This window comes from Bufo gargarizans, chromosome 1 (genome assembly GCF_014858855.1).
Source record: "Bufo gargarizans isolate SCDJY-AF-19 chromosome 1, ASM1485885v1, whole genome shotgun sequence".
Lineage (NCBI taxonomy): Eukaryota > Metazoa > Chordata > Amphibia > Anura > Bufonidae > Bufo > Bufo gargarizans.
Window position 1 is genome coordinate 129,007,750 of NC_058080.1, and position 25,382 is coordinate 129,033,131.

Consider the following 25,382-nt stretch of genomic DNA (forward strand, 5'->3'; position numbering starts at 1 on the left):
AGGAAGATGGCTGGTGTATCAGCAGTAGTGTCTGATAGTAGTCTGCAGGGCTAGAGGTCCTCACACACATTAGATAGAGGTAGGAAGATGGCTGGTGTATCAGCAGTAGTGTCCCATAGCAGTCAGCAGGGCTAGAGGTCCTCACACACATTAGATAGAGGTAGGAAGATGGCTGGTGTATCAGCAGTAGTGTCCCATAGCAGTCAGCAGGGCTAGAGTTGACCATACACATTAGATAGAAGTAGGTATATGTTGGTATATCAGCAGTAGTGTCTCATAGCAGTTAGCAGGGCTAGAGGTGACCATACACATTAGATAGAGGTAGGAAGATGGCTGGTGTATCAGCAGTAGTGTCTGATAGTAGTCTGCAGGGCTAGAGGTCCTCACACACATTAGATAGAGGTAGGAAGATGGCTGGTGTATCAGCAGTAGTGTCCCATAGCAGTTAGCAGGGCTAGAGGTGACCATACACATTAGATAGAAGTAGGTATATGTTGGTGTATCAGCAGTAGTGTCTCATAGCAGTTAGCAGGGCTAGAGGTGACCATACACATTAGATAGAGGTAGGAAGATGGCTGGTGTATCAGCAGTAGTGTCTGATAGTAGTCTGCAGGGCTAGAGGTCCTCACACACATTAGATAGAGGTAGGTAGATGGCTGGTGTATCAGCAGTAGTGTCTAATAGTAGTCTGCAGGGCTAGAGGTGACCACACACATTAGATAGAGGTAGGTAGATGGCTGGTATATCAGCACTAGTGTCTGATAGTAGTCAGCAGGGCTAGAGGTGACTACACACATTAGATAGAAGTAGGTAGATGGTTGATCAACCGTTGAACGAATGATCGTCTGTTGTGTGATTATTCCTCCAATGCAGACAGATTTCAGTCCATATTGGCCATTACAGTTGTTCTTACTGGCCATACATCTGTAATGTATAGCGCTATGGCATGAATGGCGCTTTAATAATAAATAATAATGGCACCAGGCAGAGGACAAATAGTCTGGAAATGGGCCTTCACTTTAAAGGGAATCTGCCAGCAGTTTTGTAGCTATGAAATTGGCTGACCTGTAGCATGTGAACTTGGCGGCTGTGTTTGTCCCATGATCATATGTGTCCACATTTGGCTGTTGCAGGAGCATATCAACACTAGAGATAATAATAATTATTATTTACCGTAGAAATCATTGAAACCTCCCCCCATATGGGCACCACATGTATGTCCATTGGGTTTCATGGGTGCACATTTTTAGGGATATCAGCTGGATTTACTGATCCACTGAAGAAGAAAACCCTGCAATGTGCTTTTTCTGGTGTGATCCTACAAATGGACGTCAGTCTGAATCCCTGTCGCCACATGTAGATAAGTCTCCCTTCCGTTTTGTCTGTAGACACCGCATTGGACTGGAGGGCTGTTGTGGGTGACTGCTTTCTAACTAAAATAACATGTTCACCTTCATGTTTTCCCAGAGCGGATCACACCGTGAAAATCTATGATCGCCATGGCCAGAAGAAGGATGAAATTAACTTACCCGGGTGAGTGCAGCTACTGGACTGGGCACATCTTGGCTCTGCGTTACTTTGCAGGTAGAGGTTTTAACATGGGTGGGTTTTAATATTATAATTATCATTTCTTTTTAGTATGTGTTACTCTATGGACTGGGACAAAGATGGCAGCGCTTTGGCCATTGTTGCTGAAAAATCTAGTTCAATCTACATGTGGGACTCCAATACGTGTAAAACAAGCCAGTTAGACAGTGGCATGAGGTAAGGTGGCCTCCTCCGCGCTCTCCTTCCATTCCTTTACCGAAAGTTGTTGCTATGTGTACTGGCTTCACTTGGCATGGGACTTTTCCGGTCAGAGAGAGTAGACGGGTAGACTGGGTGGCATGAAGCTGCACAGTCCTGCTTGGACTAGGGGAAGAGAGTGGCTAGCTCTACCCTGAAGGCCATAGCAGCAGGCCTGTGTCTGCCTCCTGTGTCCGGACACTAAGCCAAAAATGAGCATAAGGTGCCTTTGTGTGTGGGGGGTGTGCCAGCTGTCCCCCAGTAGTAGATGTCACGGAAAAGAAGGAATCGGACAGATTAAAAGGAAAACATATCCATAGTTCTGTTGTTTCTGCACCACGGCCCCAATCCCATCCACTTCCCGTCCATGCTGGAGCAGTAGTGGCTTGGTCCCAAGACTTCTGCAGCCAGTCACTGGCCTCAGTGATGTGCCATTCTAGCACATGTGACCACAGAGCCAAGGAGATTGTCAACAGCAGTCAAAAGATCAAGGAGACGGGCAACCGAAGTGGCTAGAAATGGGTTTGCAGCAGCAACAACCCCTTTAAAGAATTGTAAATGCCGCTCTAGACTGCTTTAAGATAAATAAAAGGAAATTCCAGCATTTTATTATTATTGGCCTATCCAATAGGCGGGAGCTGACACCTGGCACCCCTGCTAATCTGCCATTTTAGGGTGGTGCCAGAAGACGGCACCAGAACTACATAGCTCTGTTGATTGTGTAGTGTATAGATCTGGAAACTGCAGCGCTGCGTCCATTGGAGTGAATAGGAGCAGCTCCGTCCACCTGCACAATCGACAGAGCTATGTACTTCGGGTGCTAGATCTATCTATCTATCTCTCTAATGTATATCTCATCTATATCTATCTATTATTGATCTGTTTCACACTAGGCCATTAATGTAGGTTATGACAGGGTAACAGTACTAGTGCGGTATACACATGCTGAGTATCTTTAGATTCCAGTCACTACATTTTTAATTAATACGTTTTTTTTTTATATGTTAGAGACCAAATGTCTTTCCTGCTCTGGTCAAAGACTAGTTCATTACTAGCTGTGGGGACATCGAAAGGAAACCTGCTGGTTTATAATCTGCAAACATCTAGGAAAGTTCCAGTCCTGGGTAAGTTGTAGGTCTATCTAAAAATGATCCCATATATGACTGTTGTGTGTAATGTATACAGACTGCGGTCTAAATTGATGGAATTTTCATCTCTGCAGTTTAACATCATGTAAGAAAATAGTATTTTGGAGAACCTCGCTGCTGATATATATAACCATTATGTCATTGTATATGTCGTATCAGCAGAAGACTTTGGGGATCAAGTAGAAGGAAATTGTGAATAACATGTGTATGCAGTACACCTGTAATGTGCATTTCTGCAGGTAAACACACCAGGCGCATCACTTGTGGCTGCTGGAGCTCTCAGAATTTGCTGGCTCTAGGAGGTGAAGATAAAATGATTACCATCAGTAATCAGGAAGGGGACACAATCCGACAGGTACATCATAAATATCCTAAATACATTCCTATCAACTATATCCTAATTCATACTGTGGTTAAACACACTAGATAATTGTTAAAGCATGGGAGACCTATCCGAATATACATAGTATCAGTGATGGTTGTCACACTGATGGGGGGGACACCAGATAACACACAGAAGGAAATATACAGGAGTCTAGGCCTCAAAGCTAAGGGAGAGGGATGTGACCTCCTAGGAATCCCTAGACCTCTCTCTGACTCCTGCCAGTATGAGTAGACCCTGAAGGTGGAAATACTCATACAGCGGAACCTTAGCCCTGGGGACCCTGGAAATCCCTAGGAGTGTTGACAGGGAATGAGACTAATGGTTCCTTCCCCAATGAAGGAACCAGCGTCTCCATGAGGCCTAGAAAGCAACAAACACAAGCTAACAGCAAAATGCAAAACAAAATGCACTTAGCTTAACCCCTTAGGGACACAGCCTTATTTCACCTTAAGGACCAGGCCATTTTTTGCAAATCTGACCAGTGTCACTTTAAGTGCTGATAACTTTAAAACACTTTGACTTATCCAGGCCATTCTGAGATTGTTTTTTCATCACATATTGTACTTCATGACACTGGTAAAATGAAGTAAAAAAAAAAAAAAAAAATTCATAATAAAATACCAAATTTACCAAAAATTTGGAAAAATTTGCAAATTTCAAAGTTTCAGTTTCTCTACTTCTGTAATACATAGTAATACCCCCCAAAATTGTGATGACTTAACATTCCCCATATGTCTACTTCATGTTTGAATTATTTTGGGAATGATATTTTATTTTTTGGGGATGTTACAAGGCTTAGAAGTTTAGAAGCAAATCTTGAAATTTTTCAGAAATTTACAAAAACCCAATTTTTAGGGACCACTACAGGTCTGAAGTCACTTTGCGAGGCTTACATAATAGAAACCGCCCAAAAATCCCCATTCTATAAACTACACCCCCAAGGTATTCAAAACTGATTTTACAAACTTCGTTAACCCTTTAGGTGTTGCACAAGAGTTATTGGCAAATGGGGATGAAATTTGAGAATTTAATTTTTTTGCCTAATTTTCCATTTTAACCCATTTTTTCCACTAACAAAGCAAGGGTTAACAGCCAAACAAGACTGTATCTTTATTGCCCTGACTCTGCCGTTTACAGAAACACCCCATATGTGGCCGTAAACTACTGTACGGCCACACAGCGGGGCGTAGAGTGAAAGGTGCGCCGTATGGTTTTTGGAAGCCAGATTTTGCTGGACTGTTTTTTTGACACCATGTCCCATTTGAAGCCCCGTGATGCACCCCTAGAGTAGAAACTCCATAAAAGTGACCCCATCTAAGAAACTACACCCCTCAAGGTATACAAAACTGATTTTACAAACTTTGTTAACCCTTTAGGTGTTGCACAAGATTTAATGGAAAATAGACATACAATTTAAAAATTTCATTTTTTTGGCAGATTTTCCATTTTAATATTTTTTTTCCAGTTACAAAGCAAGGGTTAACAGCCAAACAAAACTCATTATTTATGGCCCTGATTCTGTAGTTTACAGAAACACCCCATATGTGGTCGTAAACCGCTGTACGGGCACACGGCAGGGCGCAGAAGGAAAGGAATGCCATACGGTTTTTGGAAGGCAGATTTTGCTGGACTGTTTTTTTTTACACCATGTCCCATTTGAAGCCCCCCTGATGCACCCCTAGAGTAGAAACTCCAAAAAAGTGACCCCATTTTAGAAAGTACGGAATAGGGTGGCAGTATTGTTGGTACTTGTATTAGGGCACATATGATTTTTGGTTGCTCTATATTACACTTTTTGTGCGGCAAGGTAACAAGAAATAGCTTTTTTGGCACGTTTTTTTTTTTTGTGTTATTTACAACATTCATCTGACAGGTAAGATCATGTGGTAATTTTATAGAGCAGGTTGTCACGGACGCGGCAATACCTAATATGTATACAATTTGTTTAATTTATGTAAGTTTTATACAAAAACTTAAGTTTTAAAACCCCCAAAAAAATTTGTGTCTCCATAGTCTAAGAGCCATAGTTTTTTTCAGTTTTTGTGCGATTATCTTGAGTAGGGTCTCATTTTTTTGCGGGATGAGATGACGGTTTGATTGGTACTATTTTGGCATACATGCGACTTTTTTGATCACTTTTATTACCTTTTTAGGGAAGTAAGGTGGGCAAAATTTCAATTTTCTCATAGTTTTTATTTTTTATTTTTATGGCGTTCACCGTGCGGGGAAAGTAACATGACTGGTTTATAGATCAGGTCGTTACGGGCGCGGCGATATATGTGTAGTGTATTTTATTTTTTTAATTTTTATTCAGTGATAAATGTTTTTTTTTTATCTTAACTTTTTTCACTTTTTTTTAACATTTTTTTTACCCAGACCCACTTGGTTCTTGAAGATCCAGTCGGTCTGATGTCTGTAAAATACAGTACAGAACCCTATAGGGTTCTGTACTGTATTTTACTTACACTGAATAGATCTATGCTTTTAGCATAGATCTATTCAGCACCATGGACAGCAGGACGCCTGAGCAGGCGTCCTGTTGCCATGGGAACCTTCCCCGTCTGCCACAACTTCGCAGACGGGGAAGGGTGAGGACGGGGCTTCGGGGGGCTGCAAAGGCACAGCAGCCCCCCGATGGGAGAGGGAGGGAGCTCCCTGACCGATGACAGTTAACCTTTTCCATACAGCGGTCCGTACGGACCGCGGTATGGAAAGGGTTAAAAGGCTGACATCTGCACAGATGTCAGCCGTTTATACCAGGGTGTCAGCAATGTGCTGGCACCCTGGTATAACCCACTAGAAGCCAACGAATTTTCAAGGGGAGGCAGGCGGGCCTGCCGCACCGCCTGCCTCCCGCAACGCCCCCACCGCCTGCGACACCCCCCCTGCACCACCCGCCGGCATCAAATCATGCAGGGGTGCAGGGGGAGGTGAAATCTTGATTTTTAGGCACTCTAAAGTTTCTGATCGCGGGGATCAGAAACTGCAAAAAGCGCAGCAAACCGCAGGTCTGAATTGACCTGCGGTTTGCTGCGATCGCCGACACGGGGGGGTCACATGACCCCCTCTGGCGTTGTGACAGGATGCCGGCTGAATGATTTCAGCCGGCATCCTGTTCAGATTAACCCCTGGGGCGCCGGAATGCCTATTTAAAGTTAGGACGTACCGGTACGTCCTGTGTCCTTAAGGACTCGGGAAACAGGGTGTACCGATACGTCCTGTGTCCTTAAGGGGTTAAAGTAGAGTGGAGGAGCAAGAGATCCAAAGGAACAACACACCAGCTCAACCAACTCCAGCAGGAAATATCAATTGCATGGTAAGCAGTGTGAGTCAGAACTAAATAGAGCCTCAGTAATGACCACAAGCTGCACCTGACAATAGATGTGGTCATTACCAAACAACAACACTGCAAGGAGAAAAGAGAGCGATTGTCAGATACCCTCATGTGCCGCCAGTCTCTCAGATCTTCTCACCTCTGTCATGGGCGGGACCATGAAAGTGGTACAAATGATGAGACCTTCGCCAACTACTAGAGCAAAAAGACGGAGGTGCTTTTCCCTACAAAACAATGCTATATCACAATGTATATGTTGCTATTATAGTCTATAGATGACATATTCTTTAAACAGATACCTAACAGTGGTGGCTATAATGGCATCCGTTTAAAATATTTATTGTTAAAAGCTCATCACATACGCTACTCACAAAAAGTTAGGGATATTTGTCTTTTGAGTGAAATTTATGGTAAACATAAAAAGTTCACTCTACAGTGATATTATAAAGTCGGGCATTTAAGGAGAAGCAGCAATGGTGATTTCCTCATCTCGGACAATTTATTGAAACAAAAGCCAACACCAGTGGTGGGTATACCCCCACAAAATGTCTCAATAACTTGTCATGTAGCCTTGAGCATCAATTACAGCTTGACAATGACATGTCATGCTGTTCACAAGTGACTTATTATCTGCTGAGGCATGACATCCCATTCTTCTTGAAGTGCAGCCCTCAGGTCATTGAGGTTCTGGGGTACAGAGTTACAAGCCTCTACACGGCGGCTCAGCTAATCCCATAGGTTTGCAATGGCATTCAGGTCTAAGGAAAGTGCAGGCCACTCCATTTGAGGTACCCTAGTCTCCAGCAGACGTTCCCTAATGATGCGACCTGGATGAGCTGGGGCATTGTCGTCCATGAAGATGAAATTAGGCCAGTGTTGTTTATGCAGAGGCACAATGACTGGATTAATGATGTTATTCAAGTAGTATGGGCTTGTCACTGGACCATTCACAAAGTGTAGGGCAGTTCTGTATTGACTAGACCTGCCCACACTGTAACACTACCACCACCAAAGGCTCGTTTGGTGATAACAGTTAGCGCTCTCCATGCAAGACAATAACGCCTGTGGTCAGGTACCCTTGAACGTTGTCTAGCACGCAGACCACGCTGTAAACAGTTTTGAATGGTCTGACATGACACTTGGGTGCCTCTCACCTCCCTTAAATGTGCCTGTAGTTGTGTGGCATTCATCATCAGGTTTCGCAGGGCATTGTTCACAATGAAGCGGTCATCAGTGTGGAATGTGGACAAAGGACGTCCACTTCTATGTCTTTCTGTGACTCTTCCAGTCTCTCTCTATGTCTGATACAACCTGCTGATGACACTCTGTGACACTCTAAGCTCATTAGACACTTACATTTGAGAACATCCTGCTTAAAGCGTCGCAATGGTGAGGTACTGTTGATGAATTGTTAGGTGTCGTCTTGGTCTCATGATGTCAAAATGTGAACGGCATGATGAGGAGGACTGTTCAAATACCAATTCTAATTGAACCAGGCAATTTATTGGGAGATTCATGGACCAAATGCCTGTTTTGAATTTTGCCGTTAAGCTCCTTGTTAGAGAACAGCAAGTTGTGCAAAAAGTACTGAAACATTGAACAGGTGGACATATGCATTCAAAAGTTTAGAGAAGTTCACCTGTAAAAGTTAGAGAGCAATTTTAGGTTCATCCTGAAACTTCACCCACAAGCCAAATATCCCAAACTTTTTATAAGTAATGCATATACTTCCATTCACACGACCAGTAAATCGTGTGGCCTAATCCAACATGAAAATGGGCTTACTTCTGCCATATGTGTTCTAATTGAAATATATGTGTAACTTTTTTTTTTTTGTTGTTGTGCAGACCTCTGTGCGGATGGAACCGAGTGACATTCAGTTCTCAGTGATGAAGACAGATGAGCGGGCGTCCCCAGGAGAAAGCACTGTAATATCCAGCTGTCCTACTTCCATTTAGCTCTTCTTTAATTAGATATCATTTTCTGTTTTATATGTGAGGCTGGGTTCACATCACCTTTTTGTCTTACGTTTAACGTATACAAAAACATATACATTAAATGGATGCATCAGTCGCATCCGTCACCATAGAGTTCCACTGGCCCATGTGAAAAGCCCAACCACCAATCAGCTTCTTATATATCGTTGATCAGCTCTTGTTCCTGGCTGAAATTGGTCCATGTAAAAGGATCCTTGGGTAACAACTGATCTCCTCAAAAATGGTTTGAAGCAACTTAGAACCAAGTGCATGCTGCTCCTAATAGCACTGACACAGAGATCTGAGGCTTGTGGTTTAGTTGCTTGTTTTTAGTTGCAGTTTCCTTGCTCTGGGCCTTGCAGGTATGATGGGGGTTATTGATCTCTCTTTCAGACACATTTTCCTGGAGATTATATAGCAGGGATCACCCCATATAGTGCCCGTTGGTGGCTGAGATGCACCAAAAAGTAGTTCTTATGTTCAGGTTGGCTCCATGCTCTTGTTCAGTCGCCACTTTGTGGAGCCATACAATCAATCAGCGTATTGTGTTGGGTATACTGATATATAAACTGAATAGTTCTGAGATAAACATAGCCTACAAGTCAGCAGACTTGTCCCTATGACACTGGCTGACCTGTTACATGTGCGCTTGGCAGCTGAAGGCATCTGTGTTGGTCCCATGTTCATATGTGTCCACATTGCTGAGAAAATTGAAGTTTTGTACATATGCAGAATAAGCCTCTAGGAGCAACAAGGGCGTTGCCATTACACCTAAAGGCTCTGCTCTCTCTACAACTCTCGCTCCCTCTGCACGTTGATTGACAGAGCCAGGTTGGTGTGATTCATTTACACTGCCTGGTCCTGTCAATCAAAGTGCAGGGGGCACAGCAGTTGCAGAGAGAGCAGAGCCTCTAGGTGTAATGACAAAGCGTCCATTGCTGCTAGAGGCTCATTTGCATATATTAAAACATCATCTTTCTCAGCAATGCGAGCACATATGAACATGGGACCAACACAGATGCCTTCAGCTGCCAAGCGCACATGTAACAGGTCAGCCAGTGTCATAGGTACAAGTCTGCTGATAATGTCCTTTAACTTGATCCCAGTAATTCATACATTTTATTCTTTGCTTTAACTTTGTATGAAATACCTTTTCTATCTCCCATTGTCTGTCCATACCCTGTACACAGTATGTGCTGTTCCTTCTTTAGGTAAGTGTTGTCGTAGGAAAGAAAACCTTGTTCCTATTCAACCTGAATGATCCGGATAACCCAATAGAACTGGCCTTCCAGCAGCGCTACGGCTCCATTGTCTCCCATCGATGGTAAGAGAATTAGTCCAGCGCACACGCTAATCTGGACAGGAAATGTGCCAATGTGAATACACGCGGATTTAATGCCCATATTAGGTCTCAATAAATGTCTAAAACTATATCATGCTTTAGGAACGTAAACTAAATAATTGGGTTCAGTGGACACTATGGCTGAGTTCTCATCTCTGTCGCACATGCTATCTATAATAAAACTCAAATAGTGCTGCATGCTGCTCTGTTTTGTCCTGTAAGAGGCAGGACGTCTGAACAGATACCCAATGGACTCCATTATAGTAATAATTACATTATTATGTGCCAGATCCAGCACTTCCATTAAAAAATTTACTTTTTTTTTTTTTGTTCTGCTCCTATAACGGAGCAGAACAACGGTAATCAGGGACCAGATTTATCAGGACTACTGCAAGTAGAATTCTCCATCTCCAGTCATCTGATTTTCTGCTATGGATAATTAGCCAGTAGTTTTAATAAGGTTCTCTTCACAAGGCTCCATCAGATTCGATGGAACAATGCACTGCATGCATCTCACCCAGCACCTCCAGCGATCTACTGTTTTGGGCAGCCGTCCGTGTCAGAAGCTAAACAGTGGATGGAGCTGGGAGCAGAAGGGTCTAAGTAGGGTTGGACGATATCAAAAATATTCAGACGATAACGATATAATTTTTTTATCGCGATAACGATATATATCGCAATAAATACCCGTTTAAAAGAAAAAAAAAACACAAGGAGACGTTATACTGTATGGGGGGGCCACAAGAAGACACTATACTGTATAGGGGCAGCCACAAGGAGATGTTATACTGTATAGGGGCAGCCACAAGGAGATGTTATACTGTATAGGGGCAGCCACAAGGAGACGTTATACTGTATAGGGGCAGCCACAAGGAGACGTTATACTGTATGGGGGCAGCCACAAGGAGACGTTATACTGTATGGGGGCAGCCACAAGGAGACGTTATACTGTATGGGGGCAGCCACAAGGAGACGTTATACTGTATGGGGGCAGCCACAAGGAGACGTTATACTGTATGGGGGACAGCCACAAGGAGACGTTATACTGTATGGGGGCAGCCACAAGGAGACGTTATACTGTATGGGGGCAGCCACAAGGAGACGTTATACTGTATGGGGGCAGCCACAAGGAGACGTTATACTGTATGGGGGGCAGCCACAAGGAGACGTTATACTGTATGGGGGGCAGCCACAAGGAGACGTTATACTGTATGGGGGCAGCCACAAGGAGACGTTATACTGTATGGGGGCAGCCACAAGGAGACATTATACTGTATGGGGGCAGCCACAAGGAGACGTTGTACTGTATGGGGGGCAGCCACAAGGAGACGTTATACTGTATGGGGGCAGCCACAAGGAGACGTTATACTGTATGGGGGCAGCCACAAGGAGACATTATACTGTATGGGGGCAGCCACAAGGAGACGTTATACTGTATGGGGGCAGCCACAAGGAGACGTTATACTGTATGGGGGCAGCCACAAGGAGACGTTATACTGTATGGGGGGCCACAAGGAGACGTTATACTGTATGGGGGGCCACAAGGAGACGTTATACTGTATGGGGGCAGCCACAAGGAGACGTTATACTGTATGGGGGGCCACAAGGAGACGTTATACTGTATGGGGGCAGCCACAAGGAGACTTATACTGTATGGGGGGCAGCCACAGGGAGACTTATACTGTATGGGGGACAGCCACAAGGAGACTTATACTGTATGGGGGGCAACAAGGAGACGTTATACTGTATGGGGGTCACAAGGAGACATTATACTGTATGACGGCCACAAGGAGATATTATACTGTATGGAGGGCCACAAGGAGACGTTACACTGTATGGGGGCCACAAGGAGATATACTGTATGGAGGCCACAAGGAGATATACTGTATGGGGGCCACAATGAGAGGTTATACTGTATGGGGTGCCACAAGGAGATACACTGTATGGGGGCCACAATGAGAGGTTATACTGTATGGGGGGCCACAAGGAGAGGTTATACTGTATGGGGGCCACAAGGAGATATACTGTATGGGTGGCCACAAGGAGACGTTATAATAAAGTCTTGTGGCCACAGGCCACCATACATACAGTAATACTTTACGATATACTTTTCCCGCGGCTGCCTCGCTTGTGTGCTCCGATTCTGACATCAGATGTTGGTGGGCGGAGATTTGAATATGGGAGCAAGGACGAGGGAGAGCTGGAGGCTGCGGGAAGTAATACGTTTGTAATTTCGTCATCGGAGCACACGAGCGAGGCAGCCGCAGGAAAAGTCTTTCCAGAGACACCCAGTACTCACACATAGTTCGCCACATAGAACCGGCACTGGTGGGTGACGACGGTGATGTCAGATGGTGGGTGGAGACTTGACTAAGGGAGGCGTAGCAAGAAGGAGCCAGGAGCGAGAGGAAGTAATGATTGTACTCAGCGCTATGCAAGGTGCAGGGGTGGGTGGACGCACGTTTAGAAGCGGTCAGCACACATGACCGCTTTGATGACGTCACTAAATACTGCGGTAATTAGGAAACAGCGATATCGCTGTTTTTTTAATACCGCGGTATATTGTGATACCGGTATATCGTGATACCGGTATATCGCCCAACCCTAGGTCTAACCACTGTGTAGTGGACGGGCCAACAAACCCCCACTGATCTGTAGGTCATCAATATAAAAAATCTGGAATGCCCCTTTAATTTCCCCAAATGTTTTTGGTTATCATCAATTTCTGCTTGCTTATGGTTTATAGACTACAGTAAATCTGGAAGTGATCCATATGCTCAGCCTGTATTTTAGGCCTCATGCACCGTGTGCCGGCCTGCCTGTGCTGCACGGGCTCCGACCATGTGCCTGCCGTCTGCGGACATGGACCCATTCACCCACCCGGTGGTCCACACTGCTAAAAAGTAGTGCATACACTACTTTTTTGCAGTGCACATGCTTCTGTGGGCTTCCAATTCTCTCCTCCGTTCTGCACATTGCACCATATCTCCTGGATTGTGGACCCATTCAAATGAATAAATCCGCATCCGTGATATGGTGCGCACACGGCCACTGCCCGTATATTGCGGACCTGGTGTTTGCAGACCACAATACGGGCCTCCTAATGTCTTGTGCAAGAGGCCTTAGTTTGTATCTCCTAGATCAGTGCTCCTCAGACTGTGCGATGCCCTCAGGTGTTGGTGAGGCAGTTTGGAGGGAAGCGATCGTGTGCTGCACAGGCCTCTCTGTGGTTGCACCAGTTTATACTTTGACAACATAATTCATTCTTTTGATACTTATGTTAATGTTATAATTGGTCCAGGAAGCATATTTTTGATAAACTTTTTAAAAACGAAATCAATTTATCATGGGCTGTGACCATGACCAGTCATCATCAGGTTCTGGCTGGTGAAGACCCAGTGGTAAAAGAAGCTCTAGTGTAGATATCTCCCTCATTAAGACAGGCAGACTATGGATGTAATTGAAGGCCACATAGTGACACAGTTGGACACAATCAGGACATGTTTGCCTTTAGATGCAAATGTTTCCATTCATTGACAGCATGCAGAGATCTTGAAAATAGTCAGGAATTGAAACACAAAGAATATTAGAAACTTCTATAACTCTTCATTTTACAGTGAATACACTTTATATACAAAATACCAGAAAACAGCTTTAACAGCAGGATGGGTCCTAGTTGTGCTGGTGTCAGCAGCGTAGACACACGTACGTGTGTGTTACATAACTTCAGTGTCAGGTGGAAAGGCTTATTTCCATGTTCAGACACTGTTCATACCAAAGTGAAGGGCAAATATCATAAACTACTACTCCTATCATCTCTCACCCTCATGTTGTGCACACCCCTTGTGGACAGGTACGGCGATGGATACGTCATGATTGGCTTCTCTCTTGGATTCTTTGTGGTGATTTCCACACACATGAGTGAGATTGGTCAGGAGCTCTTCCAGGCCAGTAACCACAAGGACAACCTGACCAGCATCGCTATTTCACAGTCACTGAACAAAGCCGCGTCCTGCGGAGACAACAGGTGAGAGACCTGGTTTACTGCGCACTTATTTTGGGTGAAAATATATTTAATATTCTATGTGCATAAGCATTCATCAACCTCCCATCACATAGTGCCTGCCATAAATTATAGTATTGCTGGACCTGTTCTTTCTGTTAATATCCATATTCTATTGCAGCATAAAAATCCATGATCTAACAGAGCTGAAAGAAATGTACGCCATCATTACCCTGGATGATGAAACTAAAGGTATCTGACGTGCTTTTATAAGATACTGTATCTAATAAGACAAGTTGATGACCTATATAGAAGCTGTTGTGTCCAACCTGTTTTGGACTGCCCATAGACTTTATACGTTATGTCTGGGCAGTCTACATCTATATCAGGATTGTGCTTCCCCTGTGTACATCTGTTACTGATTGCCAACTCTCTCTGTATACACACTTACACATGGAATGCTATCAATCACTGATAACACCTCCCCCTGTACAACTATCAGTGACTGACAGCTATATATGTATACACAGTTACACAGAGACTACTATCAATCACTGATAACACCTCCCCCTGTACAACTATCAGTGACTGACATCTATCTCTGTATACACACTTACACAGATAATGCTATCAATCACTGATAACATATCCACTGTGTACAACTATCAGTGACTGTCAGCTATCTCTGTAGACACACTTACACAGAAAATACTATCAATCACTGATAACATATCCACCATGTACAACTATGGGTTACTTACAGCTATCTCTGTATACACACTTAACAGAGCATGCTATCAATCACTGATAACACCTTCCCAATGTACAATTATCATTAACTGACAGATATCTCTGTATACACACTTACAAAAAAATGCTATCAATCACTGATAACACCTCCACTGTATACAACTATGGGTTACTTACAGCTATCTCTGTATACACACTTACACCTAAAATGTTATCAATTACTGATAACACCTCCCCTGTGTACAGCTATCAAGTGACTGACAGCTCTGTATACACACTTACACAGGGAATGCAATCAATCACTGATAACACCTCCCCCCCATGTACAGCTATCAGTGACTGACAGCTATCTCTGTATACACAGTTACACAGAGAATGTTATCAATCACTGATAACACCTCCCCCGTGTACATCTATGAGTGACTGACAGCTATCCCTGTATACACAGTTGCACAGAGAGTGCTATCAATCACTGATAACCCCTCCCCGTGTACAACTATCAGTGACTGACAGCTATCCCTGTATACACAGTTGCACAGAGAATGCTATCAATCATTGATAACACCTCCATGTGTACAGCTATCAGTGACTGACAGTTATCTCTGTATACACACTTACACAGAGAATGCTATCAATCATTGATAACACCTCCCTGTGTACAGCTATCAGTGACTGACAGCTATCTATGTATACACACTTACACAGAGAATGCTATCAATCACTGATACCACCTCCGCCATAAACAACTGAAGTCTGAAAAAGCAGAGATATAAATGTATAAGTTACAGGTTTTACTGAATCTTTTCCCACAAAACTATATATCAATCTGCTCAGCTCCTCTTCTATAACCTGCTGCCTGCAGATTGCATTGCATTTTGTGGTGACAGGTTCTCCTATATTCCTTGAATGTTTCTTTTTTTTAATCAAATCATTTTTATTGAAAATTTTTAAGAAAGCAAAATCAGGGTTCACAATCACCTTATGCCAGTACCACCATCCAAATACGATTCTATCATAGAGCTCACAACTGACAAAAATGACTCTTGCAAATACACACAAAATTCAATCATGAGTACAAGAAATGGCATATAAGATACCCCCCCCCCATAATCTACTAAGAACACTAATCATAACAATGTTCCCTAGACTAACATGTTATTCCTTGAATGTTTCTAAACGTTTTTCCTTCTAGGACTAGATAAACTTTCCTGGACAGACGATGGTCAGTTATTGGCTGTATCCACACAGAGGGGTTCCCTCAATGTCTTCTTAACCAAACTTCCTATACTTGGAGATACTAGTGGTACAAAGATTGCATATCTCACGTCCCTGCTGGAGGTTACAGTGTGCAATCCCGTGGAAGGGGTAACTGCGTTCTTTTTTACCTTCTTTATGTTGTCTATTATTAGCATGTGCATAAAAGATGATCTACATTTTCTTTTTTTAAACTCGTTTTATTGAAAGAGTATAACACAAGCATGGCATACATGTAGCAATGATGCGGCCCACGCAGGGGCGCCTCAATAACACCAGGAAGACAGCATTACAGCAATAGAAGTCATTAAGAGTTAACAGGTCTCAGACTCACAGAAGGAAATGAGTTAAACCATATCTGCGTGCAAGATTTTTCACAGTGTAGATAAAACAATCACATAGGTACCCCTGCAGTAACACCAGGCATGACAGTGCGGTTAAGCATCTAAGTGCCTTCTCGTGGCTCAGAGCGACCCGCTAGCCGCCAGGTGCAGACGTGGAGAGTGCAAGGTAAGAGGAGAGGCACACCAGCCACCCCAAACTTTATCAAATTTCTGTGGACAACCCCTATGCTTATACACAACATTCTCCATGGAGACTGCATGGTTCACAAGAGTGAGCCATTGACCCTTTGAGGGGGGTGAATCTCCCATCCATCTCAAGGCAATTGCCTTCCTGGCCAAAAATAGCGTTTCTGCCAGGAAGATTTTGTGGTAGTGTGACCATACCTCGTCATCAATGACTCCAAGAACACACACCTTGGGACATAATGGCAATGTAGCAGGAACCATAGTAGCGAGGACCTCCAGGATTGAGACCCAGAACCGGCTGATGTATTCACAATCCCATATCATGTGCCAAAAGTCGGCCCCAGCAGCATCGCATCTATGGCACCTGGAGTGACTGATTCTGCCCATCCTCTGAAGTCTAATGGGTGTGAGGTAGCTACAGTGAAGGATAAAAAGCTGGATCATTCTATTGTTTATAGAGGGTGACACCTGGGTCGGGGCCATTATGGCCTCCTCCCATTCCTCAGGAGATAAAGAAGGAATAAGCAGCCTCCATCTGTCCTCAACGGCCAACGGGGTCACCAGCAAGCGCCGGTCCAGCAAGTGAGTGTACAACGCAGATACTATGCCTCTTGGGCCTTGCGACTTCAGAACCCCTATAATAGGATATTTAGAGATACTCCTGTCATCCCTCCTAAATTGGGCCTGCAGCGCATGTCTCAGTTGGAGATACCTGAAGAAGAGAGTGCGGGGTACCTGGAACCTATCCTGGATCTGGGAGAATGATCTAAGCTGCCCATTCTCATATAGGTCGCTCAAAGAGGATATACCATGCCTCTTCCAATCAGTTGCGCCCTCCAACCGCATCAGATGTGGGAACATGCAGTTGTCCCACACGGGGACCTCGCTCGGCAAATCCTTATAAGAATTCAACTTAGATGCCTGCCATATCTGGTGAGCTAGTTTATGCACAGGGAGAAGACCCTTTGTAATAGATGATCTACATTTTCAAGGTGCGTCAACACGGGAGGTAAAATTCTGTAAGATCTGTTCCAAAAAATGTGGATTTTGCTGTGGTTTTGCTGCAGATTTCACCCTATGCACTGTAATGGGTAAAATCCATTGTGGAAGCGTAAGTTAACAGATCACATGTCAATTTCCATTCTCATTTTTAAAGCGGCTTATGGACTACATTTTGTTAAATCTCCTCCACTTTGCCCTGATACTCTAAAATTCAGCCGATTTTTCCACCTTCAATTGTGTGGTGGAGAAGTCACAGCATATACCACCCGTGCGGACATACCCTGATGGTCATTGCGGCATTTTTGCTGCACTTTGGCTGCTTACAGCAGCTTACCGAATGCAACAAAAATGCACATTATTTACCCCACTGGAAAAAAATCTTATTTGCAGTGACTTTTGTTCATGTCGTGACTCCTAACCTTCCATTTGCTTGTTATTTAGGAACTGCCAATCACAGTTTCAGTTGAAGTGGAGCCCAATTTTGTGGCTGTTGGCCCGTATCATGTTGCTGTGGGAATGAACAATCGTGCCTGGTTCTATGCTCTGACAGAGAACGGTGAGCGTCGGATTGTAAGAGCACCATAATGACCATTAGTAATCAAACTGGGGTCTTCCTCCCCTCTTTTGTAGAGAGACATTAATCCGTATAGAATTTTGAACCTTTTTAGATGAAGGTGAACATTTCAGCAGATTTATCAACACTGCCTTTAAAGAAAAACTGGTCAGACTGCTTAGACCCCCACCCATCTCAAGAACAGGGGTCCTGTTCCCTCGTTCTGCAGATCGTGCATGTGCACTGCCACTCCTTTCATTCTTTATGGCAGCGCCGGAGATAGCTGAGTGCTGTACTTGGAAATCTCTGGAGTTCCCATAGAGTATGAATGAAGCGGCAGTGTGCATGGACGACCTGCTGCTTAATCAGACTGGTGGAACAGGACCCCCATTGTTGGGATCAGACCCCTAACTATCAGCTAGTTATCCCCTATCCTGTGGATAGGAGCAATTTATAAACTTGTCACAACCGCTTAAAAAAGGGGAAGGGGTGAGAGTAGCATTTTGAAGCATTCTCTCTACTGACAGTTGTTTTTGGTCATGCAGCCGATTCCTGGTCTGTGAGCAGGCTGCCCTGAAGCAGCAGCATCTTCTCTGCTTGTTAGAGGAGTCTCCCACTCTGACAAGCAGAGAAGAATCAGATACAGTAACTGGAGGACTATATTTATAGCAGCATTGGGGAAGAACACGATTATGGGCACATGTGGGTTTAGTAGTACAGACCTGGACTGAAAGGGCTGCAAGTGTGGTGCTGCTCTCACGCTACAGGCTCATTACAGGAAGATAACCAAAAAATCAATGTCAAAGTCTTTTTTTTCTCGATTGTGTCATTGGGGACACAAGAGACCGTGGGTATAACTGCTGCCATTAAGAGGCAATGAAGAAAAAGGGTTAGCTCCTCTCACCAGCTGTACCCCTCCTACAAACACTGAGCTAATCAGGAGGCAGACCGTCCTGCTGTGCTGGCCCCTTCTGCCCTTTTGTTATTTTATTATTGTATTTTTCTTGTAGGGGGGAAACGGGGTTCTCCTCGTCTCCCTGTTTACCATGTGGGGAGGATGAACAGTGTTGGGTGGGGGGCAAGGCACCGAGGTGGGATTTTGGACCTTATGTTGAGATTACTGGCCTTATCCCCAGAGGTGCTGCTAGGAGGGCTTCTCTCCTGCCAATGCTTCTGCCGCTAAGTTTTTTTTCTCATTTGCCTGTCCTACTCTTTTCCATAGATAAGCAACATTTTTCTCAGCCCAAATCCCGGCACTCATGCCGGAAACAGGCCGGATTCCCCAGGGTCCCATTATATTCTATTTGCTCCGGCGGGGGCAGGTACTATCCAGGTTTAGTGGATGCAATGAACTCGTGCAGACTGTTCCTCTGCCAGAAGATTTTAGCGCTCGTGAGAAACTAGCCTAATGCATAGCGGGAGAACCCCTTTACTGGGAAAATAGTTTTTTCTTCCTGTGTCACAATAAGGCTGCCCACACATGTAGCTTTTTCTTCCATGTGACCGAGATCCACGTGTTCGCTTTTACAGCAGATTGCAGTGTTAGGCGCCTTGTACTGTGTGCATTTAATGTGCTTCACCCAAAATCCGCATCACAAAACGGAGGCAATTGTGTTGTAAAACCGGTGTGAGCAATGTGCTGTATGGCTGTAGGCTGCATTATATGAAACGCTACTTGTACAGGAACCCTAAAGTTTACATTGTTTTTCCATGCAGGTGTGGAGAGGCTGAAGGACATGGAATACCTGGGTACAGTCGCCAGTATGTGCCTAAATTCTGACTATGCAGCTGCTCTGTTTGAGGGAAAAGTGCAGTTGCATATGGTAAGTATCCCATCCCACTAAATATCTATCTTTAGGAGCATTTGTATCCTGCAAGCTGAAATAACAGGCGACACTAAGTGAAAAAAAAGTGTTAGTTCCTCCTAATTACTATGAAAGATGCCTGATTATCAGCAGCACATCTTCCTGGATAATCAAGGATGTGCTGCCGAGAATGAGGGAGGAATGACCGCGGTACCGATCATTCCTCCCATATTCAGTTTGCATTGGCATGTGTAATGAGGCCAGCATAAAGGGATACCGATGGGTGTGCTATCATCCATCAGGGCTCGCGCTGCCCAAATATCAGGCAGTGTAATAGGGTCTTGTCCGTACATTAGCACATTGGTGAAACAGGTTTTGTCCTGGATGAATGGATTACTGAGGCCACACAGTAAGTACCGGTAAGTTTCTGGAAATATGTCCCATTAGCCTCGTGTGGTTTAGACAGCACAAACTGTAAGGCTTTGGACTAAATAAAAGGCCTAATTTATGCGTATTGACTTGTCTGCTGCAGTAGGTTTAGGTCCCCTTCACAAATTAATTCGCTTTGGCTCTTTTTTTATTAAATTTTTTTGTAAAAACGCATGTGGTTTTTGAAAAAGCACAATAAGCAAAAAAAAGCATGTGTGTTCTGCATTTCAAAAAATGAAAAAAGCATTGAAAAACGTAAAATGGCAAAAATGCTATTAAAAAACCAGTGTAAATCCAGCCTTGTATCATATAATAGTGTATGAGGCAGGCTAACGTTTCTGCTGGTGGAAATAAGGATCAAGCTTGCTGGATTTCCCAGTGTGCCAATGCCCAGGAAGTTCCCCGAGCCCTCCTGTCTCCTGCTGTCAGATGTCCTCCTGAACTCAAACGTCTCACCATCCTCAGGACAGTCATACAGTTAAATACTGCAGCAGGGGTCGCAGTATTTTGCACTGTGGTATTTGGTTCTGCTGGTGCAGCATTTTGTGCTGCTTTGAGGTATTTGGTTCTACTAAGGAGGTATTTTGTGCTGCGCTATGGCTTGTTGGCCCGCCTCCTTCTGATGGCCCCACCTACTGGTGTTGCCCCACCTTCTGTCAGTTTGGACCCACATGTGGTATTTTTGTTTTGTTTTTAGAGATATGTGGGACTGGCTTATGTCCTAAACAAGACTGCTGGTGGGGAGGCGAATATTGTAGAGTTATTTTATGTCTGGTTTATCTGGCGTCCGGTCACGCCATGTCCGGTCGCGCCTTGTCTCTAGCACAGAACTGCATTATGTATAATATACTCCTTCATTCTCCTTTACAGGTGAAACTCGAAAAATTAGAATATTGTGCAAAAGTTCATTTATTTCAGTAATGCAAAGGAATTGCAGTAATGCAGCCTAAAATTAGAATTTTGTGAAAAGGTTCAATATTCTAAGCTCAAAGTGTCACACTCTAGTCAGCTAATTAATCCATATCCCCCGAGCAAAGGGGACCTGAGATTGTGACTTTGGGGTTTCATAAGCTGTAAGCCATAATCATCCAAATTATACCAAATAAAGGCCTGAAATATCTCGCTTTGCATGTAATTTAGGAGGGGGAAACATGGCAATACTGACATTTGGCTGCTGACCTCCTTTTGACCCTCACTCGGTGAGAAGGTTTCTATACCCAGTGGCGGTCTGGCTATTATTAGCCTGACGTTTTTGAGAGAAAATTCTTCCCGCCGTTTTGAGGATCTCTGGGCAGAATTTGCTCTGCCCGGTGATCAGCTGTTTGATTGGTCAGTTTATCTGGCCTATTTTTATCCCCAAGGTCCGGGTAAGTTTGCCTGAACCCTGGAGACAATATTATGATTGGTTGGTCGGGAGGGGTCTAGGCTACAAGAAGTCATGCTCCACGGGTCAGGGTGCCTGTTATCTACATCCTGTCCGTGGATAATTCGTGCCCCAACCGCCCGCCCACCCTCAGGTTGTTTGTTTTGTTAAACATATAGTTTATATTATAGAAAAAAAGAAGAGGCAATGGTTTTGTTGTAAGGGTGATTTTAATAGTCACCCCGTGAGGGGATGGACTCGGATGTACAGTTAATATCTAGTGGAGTCTGGGTTTATGACTAGGCTCATGTTGTAAGTTTAAAGCTAAAGTTGTTATTTAGTTTAATAAACAGGCCATTTACCTCCCCTCGCTGGGTGTGTGTTTTTTATTCTTGTTATGTGTTTCTGCTGTAGATAATATTTATGGATTTGGCACATATATGGCTTGTATTGTCATGAGTCTATCTCATATATTAGTTTCATCTTTTAAGTTGCATTACTGAAATAAATGCATTTTGCACAATATTCTAACTTTTCGAGCTTCACCTGTATAATTTCACTTGGTGAAGGTTAGTGACATACGTGTACTGCTTCCTGCAGATTGAAAGCGAGCCTGTAGAATCTCAAGAAGAGAGGGAGACCCGTCTCTTTCCATCCACAGATGAGAAGTATCGGATTCTGTGCCATGCTGTGACGGGAGATTTCCTCATTTATGGCACCAATGTAAGTTCTTCTTTATTGCCGAACTAACGCTTCTCTGAAAAATACTCGTCTACCAACTAGACATTTTCATTTATTTATACCATATTTTTCAAACTATAAGTCACGCTTTTTACTAATAATTTTTTTTTTAAATACCAATGAGGGAAAAATTAGCAGGTCTGCATTGGAGTACTTTATGCCACTTTCATCAAATGTCTCCTGTTTGATAAGTTTGTCTCATCCTTAAACCTAACAATTTTGTCTAGAAAAGCTCCTCCAGTTTTCCTCCTACTGGCTGGCAAAAGTGTTAGCTCCTCCTGCCAGCTATACCCCCTCCAGCTTGGAGAGAGAGGATTTTTTTTCCTACTTTTTAAAAAAAATGTGTCATTGAAAAATTTGGAGTGAAACTCATTAACATAGCTAACCACACTCACCCATATTTCAAAACTAGAGTGAGTGGTGCAAAAGTCCAAAAAGTCACAAAAGCCCCATTTGGCAACTATTTGAAGCCAGAATTCTGGACTGATGGCATGATAGGGACAGACCCTCATGACTGCTTCAGGTAGAGCGCAAATAGTGCTCCGCGCACCCTCTGCTCCTCCACTGGGGCACAGTCATCTCACCAAGTCAAATATGGACATGAACAAAATAAGCATTTTCATCAGAACTGCATAGTGATTGGTCCACACTGCACGCAACTGATTGGCAGTACTGATGGGAGTCGGACCCCCACCGATCTGATATTGATGACCCATCCTGAGGATAGGCCGTGTTTCAGTCCTGGATGACCCATTTAGTTAGTATGAAATATTTTTACCTAATTTCTGTCCATACCTGGGTGCATCCTATAGTCATACAGGTGCATCGGAAAAATACGGCATTTAGTTTTGGGGGAATATTGCTCTCTATAACTCTATCGCTTTATAAAACTGGTAATTTTCCAATTGACATGATTAATATTGATGTCTAAGATAACGCCAATATCTCTGCTTTGTGTTTAGACCGGACTAGTGAAGTACTTTTACCTGGAAGATTGGCAGTATGTGAATGAATATCGGCATCCAGTCAGTGTCAAGAAGGTATTTCCTGATGCATCTGGGACTAGATTGATCATCATTGATGAGAAGACTGAAGGTTTTGTCTACTGCCCGGTAAGTATCTGGATTTGTCCTACCTGAAAGTAGCTTTTTTACTTACATGATCACTTTAAAACTATTTTTAAATGTAAAACTCAGGATTATGAATAGTCAGGTAAATGCAACTCCTAGCAACATTCACAAGTTAAACAAGGCCTTGCTGCCTTCTGAATAACTCTTGCGAGACCCCTCGCTAGGTCACTATAATGCTCCTGCAATGAGGGAAATGTCTACACAGTGATTTTCGAAACAGCCGCGTATAATGCCACCACAGACATACAGCAAACTGCAGCATTGCATGAGATTTTGTCCCTGTTGCATCATATAACATTCACTTAGCCAAAGCATTTTCATAGTATAAGAGGATATTAGCGTGTGCCTAAACCTTTAAAGTAGTTTTCTGGAATTTTTTAACTGACCTATCCTCAGTATAGGTCTTCAGTATAAGATCGGTGGGGTCCAACACCTGGGACCCCCGCCAATCAGCTGTTTCAGAAGGCACCGGCGCTCGCAGTAGTGCCTCCACCTTCCCCAGCTTTTCCAAGCCAGTGACGTCATGTTCATTAGCCCCATTGAAGTTAATAGGGCTGAGCGCGATACCAGGCACAGCCACTATACTATGTACGGCGCTGTGCTTGGTTGCCAGAGAGAAGGCCTCCACACTACTGCGAGCATCGGTGCCTTCTCAAACAGCTGAGCGGCGGGGTCCCATGTGTCAGACCCCCACAGATCAGATGCTGATGACCGGAGGATAAGTCATCAGTTAAAAAATCCCTTTTAAACATTTTTTTAAAGCTGTTTGTAATGCACTATACTGCCTGGGGCCACCCAGCATTGCTGTGCTATGCTTTAGTGGGGCAGAATGAGGATAGGCAGGAGCAGCAATGTGCTATGGATAGCTCCTGTCTGTCTTCCCTGCCCTGTTCTGCTAGTAAAACAATAAAAATCAATTAATAAAATGTATTACAAAAATTATTTTAGTGTATTTGTAACAGTCAAGCATGTTTAAAGGTTTGTGTGCACTTTAATATTTTATTAGAAAATGTTCTTTTACTGTTATTTTCCCCAATTTATACTGTCATTTTATTTATCTTTCTAGAAAAATGACAACTTATATGAGATTCCAAACTTCTCTCCAACCATTAAAGGAATATTATGGGAAAACTGGGCAATGGATAAAGGGGTCTTCTGTGCATTTGATGATGATAAAGTATTTACATATGTCTTCCATAAGGACACTATACAAGGTACGTATACATGTTCAGTATCTTACTCCAAGACAGATGTATACTGCTTTGCTAAATAAAGATCCTATTGTCGCTGGCTTGTGTTTTCCAGTGTAGAAAGATAATTTCTATATACCCTATTAGGGACAAGTAATAGAGGGGCTCCCTGTTCATGATCCCCCCACTCTGGAGGTCCTGTCTAGTTCTGTATTACACAGACAACCTATTAACTTGAATGAGCACTTCATTTCCCCTGCTGTACTGTAGGATATTTACTGACCAGGATCTCCTTATTGACAAGGGACCCTTCTAACAAGTAGGGATTCTCCATCTCCGATTTAACCCCTCAGATGTCGTGGTTAGTAGCGATTGTGGCATCTGAGAGGTTAGTCAGTGGGAGGGGGCTCCTTCAGACCTCCAGTCGTCCTCTTGTCAAGGCAAAATTAGTGAATTCTGATTGGCTGCAGCAGGGCTTAATAGAAGGTCCAGAGAATCCCTCTAAGGGAATTCACCTAGAGGGACAAAAAAGAAAGATAAAGAAAAATGTAAAAAATAGGAAAAAAAACAATAGTATAAAAAATTTAAATCGCCTCACTATCCCAATAAAATAAAAAAATAAACATACTTGGTATGGCCACTTCTGAAAATGTCCAAACTAT

The 25,382-nt window shown here is 43.6% G+C and overlaps 1 protein-coding gene across 1 annotated transcript in view; it reads left to right on the top strand.

Annotated features, from left to right (window-relative positions):
• Nucleotides 1-25,382, top strand: part of WDR19 (WD repeat domain 19) — a 61,620-nt gene that overhangs the window by 6,104 nt on the left and 30,134 nt on the right. Inside the window, exons 3-16 of the mRNA XM_044291067.1 lie at nucleotides 1,468-1,533; nucleotides 1,639-1,764; nucleotides 2,794-2,909; nucleotides 3,173-3,288; nucleotides 8,500-8,580; nucleotides 9,840-9,952; nucleotides 13,824-13,997; nucleotides 14,155-14,225; nucleotides 15,916-16,088; nucleotides 17,951-18,065; nucleotides 19,779-19,885; nucleotides 22,260-22,382; nucleotides 23,363-23,512; nucleotides 24,597-24,744. Coding sequence (XP_044147002.1) covers nucleotides 1,468-1,533; nucleotides 1,639-1,764; nucleotides 2,794-2,909; nucleotides 3,173-3,288; nucleotides 8,500-8,580; nucleotides 9,840-9,952; nucleotides 13,824-13,997; nucleotides 14,155-14,225; nucleotides 15,916-16,088; nucleotides 17,951-18,065; nucleotides 19,779-19,885; nucleotides 22,260-22,382; nucleotides 23,363-23,512; nucleotides 24,597-24,744 — 1,679 coding nt within the window. The remainder of the gene's footprint in view (nucleotides 1-1,467; nucleotides 1,534-1,638; nucleotides 1,765-2,793; nucleotides 2,910-3,172; nucleotides 3,289-8,499; nucleotides 8,581-9,839; nucleotides 9,953-13,823; nucleotides 13,998-14,154; nucleotides 14,226-15,915; nucleotides 16,089-17,950; nucleotides 18,066-19,778; nucleotides 19,886-22,259; nucleotides 22,383-23,362; nucleotides 23,513-24,596; nucleotides 24,745-25,382) is intronic.